This window comes from Azolla caroliniana, unplaced genomic scaffold (assembly GCF_043228905.1).
Source record: "Azolla caroliniana isolate FFs.n. ecotype wild unplaced genomic scaffold, voAzoCaro1.0.p SCAF_473, whole genome shotgun sequence".
Taxonomy (NCBI): domain Eukaryota; kingdom Viridiplantae; phylum Streptophyta; class Polypodiopsida; order Salviniales; family Salviniaceae; genus Azolla; species Azolla caroliniana.
Genome location: NW_028230908.1, coordinates 17,608 through 23,563, shown reverse-complemented (window position 1 = coordinate 23,563; position 5,956 = coordinate 17,608). Strand labels below are relative to the sequence as shown.

The following is a 5,956-nucleotide window of genomic DNA, read 5'->3' as shown; positions in this document are numbered from 1 at the left end:
AGTCGAGGCATCATTGCCTTTAGAAGGAAGGTTATTTTGTTTTCATCTTTGTTGGGCTTTGAACTTGGAAGAGGTAATAAAAGCTTGATCACCACTATTAAGAACATCCTGATTTGCTCGAGATTGAGATTCCTGTAAGAGAAGGGAGATTAGCTCATCAAAACCGAAGCTCTCTTTACCTATTTTAAGAAGCCTTATTGTAGTGGCAAAACTTGATATGAATCCGGAAGCATGGCAAGAACTTTAGAAAGTAACTGCTTGTCTGAAATCACATCATCAATGTTGAGTAGTTGTTCCTTGAAGTCCTTGATTTTTGTTAAGAATGCGTCCATAGATTCACCTTCTTGTATCATTGTCTCTTCAAGTTGCCGCTTAAACATAACAACACTTGGTTCATTCCTTTGAGCATATAGGTTTTTTAACACATCCCAAGCAATTTTTGAGGTCGTGCAATATCGGATATGTGGAACAATATGTCGTTTGATTGATAATGTAATGAGAGCATGGGCTTGAGCATCCTTACCATCCCACTTAAGTTGTGAAGCAATGGATTGTTGAGTGGAGCTTGAAGTATTATTTGCGTCAGTTGATCCTGAAGGGGAGGGAGAGTTTGGAGAAGAACTTGAAGTTGGACGTTCATCAGATCCAATGACAATGTCCCATAATTGCTTTGCTACTAGTACACGGCCACATAGGATAGTTAGGACCATGCGATTGTCATCAACATTAACGATATAAAAGATATTAGTTTGCTCAGCCATTGCAAAAACAAGAAATATGGATGAGATATTGTAGTATTTGGTGGTTATGTTCACCAATATCTACTAAAGCAATATAATATTGAAGAATAGTGTAAGAAATAGGCTGAAAGAAATAGAGAAGAGTTACTGTGCTGTGCTGAAAACTTATTTTGCTGTGATAAAAACTGGTTGCTGCAGTTGCTGTGCAATCAGAATTTGTTTCGACTGTATCTCCAAAACCAAAAATCTGATTTATTGTAATTAGTCAGTTATCTCCAGAAAAGTCTATAGAAAATATAAGTACCACTTCATCTGCACATTGTTGTGAATAACCTTCATTTCCACCAGATAAAGCGTTTTGTGTGTTCCAAACTACACTGCAAAGTATGCCAGTCCAGTGCTCAGGCTATAACCTGACATAAACTTTTCTGCTGAAAGGGTGAAAAGCAGCCAACCAGGATTATAGAAGAGATGGCAACCTCAAGACAGACCTTGTCAGATTCACACCACTAGCACATTCACATGATGGCTATTTAATGGATAATGATTTTTAAGAATTATAATCATTTTATAAATCAAGGATATATTAACTCTTTTTAGCCACAATTCAAACTTGTGGAGGAGATCAATCTTGAATTTGCTCAAGGATTAGAGGACAATGACTTGCAATGTTTGGATGGCAAGAAGGTATCAATAATTTCATAAAAGTTTGTTTCTATATATGATGGTAAGGAGGTTGAATTGGGACTGTGAATGCATATTTTGCAGGAGATAAGAAGGATAAATTTGAATGCATGCCAAGGCATCACTGATATGGGAATGCAGATAGTAGCAAAATTCTGTCCGAAGCTCAACTCCTTTTCAATATATTGGAATTTGAGGTTTGTATGTGTATGTAGAATCAATTTATTACAGTAACTCACAAACAGCAGTAGGCTTAAAATGTTCTCACCTCTCTCTCTGGCTGGTGGCTTGATGGTTTACACCATAGTATCACAGTCATAAAATTGAGAGAACCCATGTTCCTCGCGATGAGCTAGGTCCTGTCTCGTAGATCGCAATCGGTCTCCTGTGGGTGTTAAAATGATATCCATCTATCGATCGATCTATCTATCTATCTCTATCTCCCTCTTAAATATATAAATGAATCAGTACAATAACATACATGGCATATATCTGATCTTAACGGGATGCTAATCTTATCCTTGCTGTGATTATTGATTACTCTTTCATATTTCTTTGAGGATCACATCCTTCCTATGTCATTATGGTGGTATTCTAGCTGCTATGAAAACTCAACATGTGGGTCCAACAACATCCCTAAACTTTGCCTATGCTCATGGTTGAGTGCATACTCAGTATGGAACTTGAAAATGTTGGGCTAACTTACTGATAGATTTCGATAGTGCCACTTGGGACAGTTAATTTTGTCTGTGATCATTGCAGAATGTAGGAGCATGATGACGTATCCTCCATAGGATATGGACATCAATCATCTGAACTCTAAGTTGATCCACAGATGTCTGGTATTGATATGTCCACCATAGGAGATGTCCATCAGTCATCTGAACACCAAATTGATCCACACAGTCTAAGTACTGGTGCAATTTCTATTAAGGTCTTTCGTAGCTGCACAGAAACGGCTCTGAGATTGTAAGCGCAAATTTCATTTATTTTCTACTTTGATGGAGGTGAAATGGTTTGATTTGGTGTAGCATACTTTTGAATATAAATGAGTCAAATTTTGTTCAGTACTGATCAGACCTCATAATCTCGCTGGGTTAGGTGTGTTGTCATTTTCTAGCTCATAGCCTTATATGTCCTGCAAGAGAGTTCTCGTTAGACATCTCATTCTCTCATCCCATCACCTTGAGATTGAGATTAGGTTTTCAGCCAGACCCATGAAGTGGCACAAGGATAGAGAGCAAGGCATATGGAAAGAAACAAGGCTGATGAGACAAATCATTATGACAAATATGGATGAATTTAAAATGATCTATCCTAGAACAAAAATAAAATCTCTAATTTTGCTAAAGAACCATGATAATGATCTTAATGCATGAGATTGCGTACAATATATCCTGCTGCCTGAGGAACTTTTCTAGGGAGTAAATCATCTTGGATTGAAGAGGCCGAGTAGATGTGGCCGATTTATCTGTAATAGAGCTGCACTCAGCTATGGTGGAGCTCTTTAGGCTTGCCTGAGAAGTTTTTGCAAAAGAACCTATAGTATCTGACACATCCCTTTCTACCTGTGACCATATGCTTCTCAGCTTGAACTTAAAGAATTCCCTTCACTTTATGCCTGGTGTGTCTTTTCTCAAGGTATACATGGTGACTTTGTCTTCTTAGTTCTACTATAATATATATTCTTTCACTTTTTGTTGCTAATAGTTGCAGGATTTTTTCTTGTATTGTCGTGACACCTTTTGTCAGGCACACCATAATGCGGGTATATTTTATATTTTATATTTCTTTCATTATTACAACACCATATATACAATATATACAGGGAGGGATTTGGGAGGTTCCAGCTTGATAACTGAATGTGCATGTGACCTTGCATAAAATCAACTAGTAAATTGTGCTAATTGGTGGTCTATGAGTTGATAAAAAGAGAGATTATGCAGACTAGTCTAGTACATTATAGCCCCAATAGGATAAAAAGAGAGTCGTGTATTTGCTTATTGAATGGTGTCAGGATCACTGACAATGGAGTTGAAGCTTTATTAAAGCATTGCAAAGAGCTAAGAGTATTGAATCTTAGTGGATGTAAGGTGTGTTTGGTTCATTTTATTATTATTTACTAAATCAGCATTATGTACTCATACTTCCATCTATGTAGGGAGTCACTGATAGAAGTTTGGAAATGATATGCACTCATTCTTCGAAGTTGGAGAGCTTGAACTTGACTAGGTTTGTGTTTTGTCAAACTTGTGTTTTGAACTTCACAATGTGATACTATTTACTGAGATTCAATGCACTTCTATGTGCATCACAAAGAAATTTTGAGATCTTTTTTGGTTTTGAGTCTTGTAGATGTGTGAGACTTACAGATGATGGATTGATGAGGGTTTTGGAATCTTGTAAAGGCATATCAGAGCTTTATTTGTATGCTCTTTCTAGGTGAGAAGTAGCCAAGTTTCTGTTTTGTGGCTTTGCTTTCCTCTTCATTTCAGTAATTATGCTAAGGCCAGTTTGCAGTTTAACAGACAAGTCATATGCAAGGCTTGGAAACTTGCAAGATTTAAAAATATTAGATCTTTGTGGAGCTCAGGTAAGACTTCGTTTCATAGCATACTTGTTGTACTCCTCTAGCTAATGAGTGCATATCATTTCCAAACCTAGTCAAGTTCAAGTTCCAAACCTAGTGGCATTACCAATGCAGAATTTAACAGATGATGGTCTTTCTCAAGGCTTGGCAAGATGTAAAGTTCTTCAGTCCTTGAACTTCACATGGTATATTCACATCAATTTTTTCATATCATATATATTAAAGAAAATAGTGCATTTGGTGCTAATCCATTGTAATCCTTTTGAGTTGTAATGATTACCTGTGCGTCTGATGAAAGGTGTGTGAAGGTGACAGATCGTGGCATCAAGGCAATCAATGAGGCTTGTTACAACCTTCAATTTTTAAGGTATTCAATAAGTTCATTGTATGATAATCTTTCTTTCACTAAAGAAATGCCTTGTTTATGCTCTCTGGGTATAATTTTGGATACATAGCTTGCATGGCTTGCTCGGGGTCACCGATGAAACACTTAAAAGCCTTTCTTCCACATGCTCTGCAACACTTACAACGCTAGATGTAAATGGATGTGCAAATATCAGAGTAAACTATCTTTTCCTGAACTAACTTTATATGTGCTATGTGTACCAATGTCTTCAATAACGTAAAATTTATGCAGAAGCGATCGAAGGTGGACCTTCTCAAACTTTTCCCACATCTTCGATGCTTTCATGTTCATAGTTAGCTTACACTTATAGCGCCTCTGTAGTGCAAGTCACCTTCAAGCAGCATTGAGAGAGGTAATGGAATTAATTTGGTTTTGGAATTTCATGTAATTATTTTTTTGCAGAATGTAATCTTAGAATGCATTATTTCCATTGTATTTGCAAAGTTAAAGATCATACAAATATTCAGTCGTGTGAATATTCATATCCAATCAATCAACCAAAGAAAGAGTTTTGCAGTCTGCACAAACATTTGCACCATGTTCCTTTTTTTGTAAACATAATCAAACAAGCGTTTTCTGAACAAGAATACCATGATGAGGGTACTGTCTGCAACTCCATTAGGAAAGTTATGAGGTAGTGAAAATGATTCATTTTTGTAAGCCTCTAGGGTGTGAAAATTTCCTTTTCTTGTAAAGTAATGTGATGATGTGTACGAGTGATAGTAAAACCTGGGAATTGAATGCTTTAACGGTTAACCTATGCATTGGCATGAAATGTCTTATCTATCGTGAGCATGGTGATGGTGGTGGTGTCGATGATGTTGATGGTGATTTAGTCATGTTTTTCTTCTTGCAGATGATAGTGTTTGGTGAAGTGGATTTATATACATGTGCGTCCACGTCTTCTTTGTCATTATTTTTGGGAAGTTAACATTTGAGAAGGTGTTTCAATCGACTTTTCCATGATGGTTATGACACATGTCTTGATGATTTTATGGAAGAGATAAACATATAAAAAATATATAAACTAGGACGCATTGAGGAATGTACTTAGATATGTCTTGCTAATGAAGGTAGCAAGAAGGAACCTATATTGTCAGGTGGCTCAACACTTTTTCTTTAGCATGTAGGTGGTGAAAGAAAGACATTCAGAAAATCTCAATATAAAATAGCACATTTAGAAAACAATTGTAGGTTGTTTTTGATGTCTTAAATTGCGCATACCTTGTGTTGCGAAATGTGCTATTTTAATTGGAGCTCTGTAATTCGAAAACAAAATTCCTATATATTGGATCTGCTAATCCTTTGATTGCCCCTTTTGTTTAATTATATATGAATGATGTCAGATGAACTTCATTGTTTATAAGAAATAATTAGGCTACTCTTAGAAGATATATTTCTGAATGCTTCTAAAAAATATTTTGGCATCACAATAGAATTGTGTTGGTAAGTGGTAAATGTTAAGTGAAAAGGAGGTTTACATTAACTATATGAATTCACAATATGATTTGGTAGAGATGAGACAATGACTTAATG

At 36.2% G+C, this 5,956-nt stretch overlaps 1 protein-coding gene across 1 annotated transcript; it reads left to right on the top strand.

Moving 5' to 3' along the window:
• The first annotated feature begins 781 nt into the window (after positions 1-781).
• On the top strand, positions 782-5,480 carry LOC147848189 (F-box protein At3g58530-like). The gene is made up of 13 exons (XM_087338610.1): positions 782-794; positions 939-967; positions 1,341-1,427; positions 1,509-1,621; positions 3,442-3,517; positions 3,586-3,656; positions 3,780-3,866; positions 3,945-4,017; positions 4,129-4,199; positions 4,313-4,381; positions 4,470-4,575; positions 4,652-4,772; positions 5,277-5,480. The coding sequence occupies exons 1-12, from the start codon at positions 782-784 to the stop codon at positions 4,715-4,717; spliced, it is 861 nt and encodes a 286-aa protein (XP_087194736.1). The 3' UTR covers positions 4,718-4,772; positions 5,277-5,480.
• The last annotated feature ends 476 nt before the right edge of the window (positions 5,481-5,956 follow it).

What these genes read in the sequence shown, in the direction of transcription:
- LOC147848189 (XM_087338610.1), top strand. An exon ending in AATCAGAATTTGTTTCGACT is followed by an intron (nt 968 to 1,340) that starts GTATCTCCAAAA and finishes AACTCTTTTTAG; the next exon opens with CCACAATTCAAACTTGTGGA. An exon ending in GAGAGCTTGAACTTGACTAG is followed by an intron (nt 3,657 to 3,779) that starts GTTTGTGTTTTG and finishes TGAGTCTTGTAG; the next exon opens with ATGTGTGAGACTTACAGATG.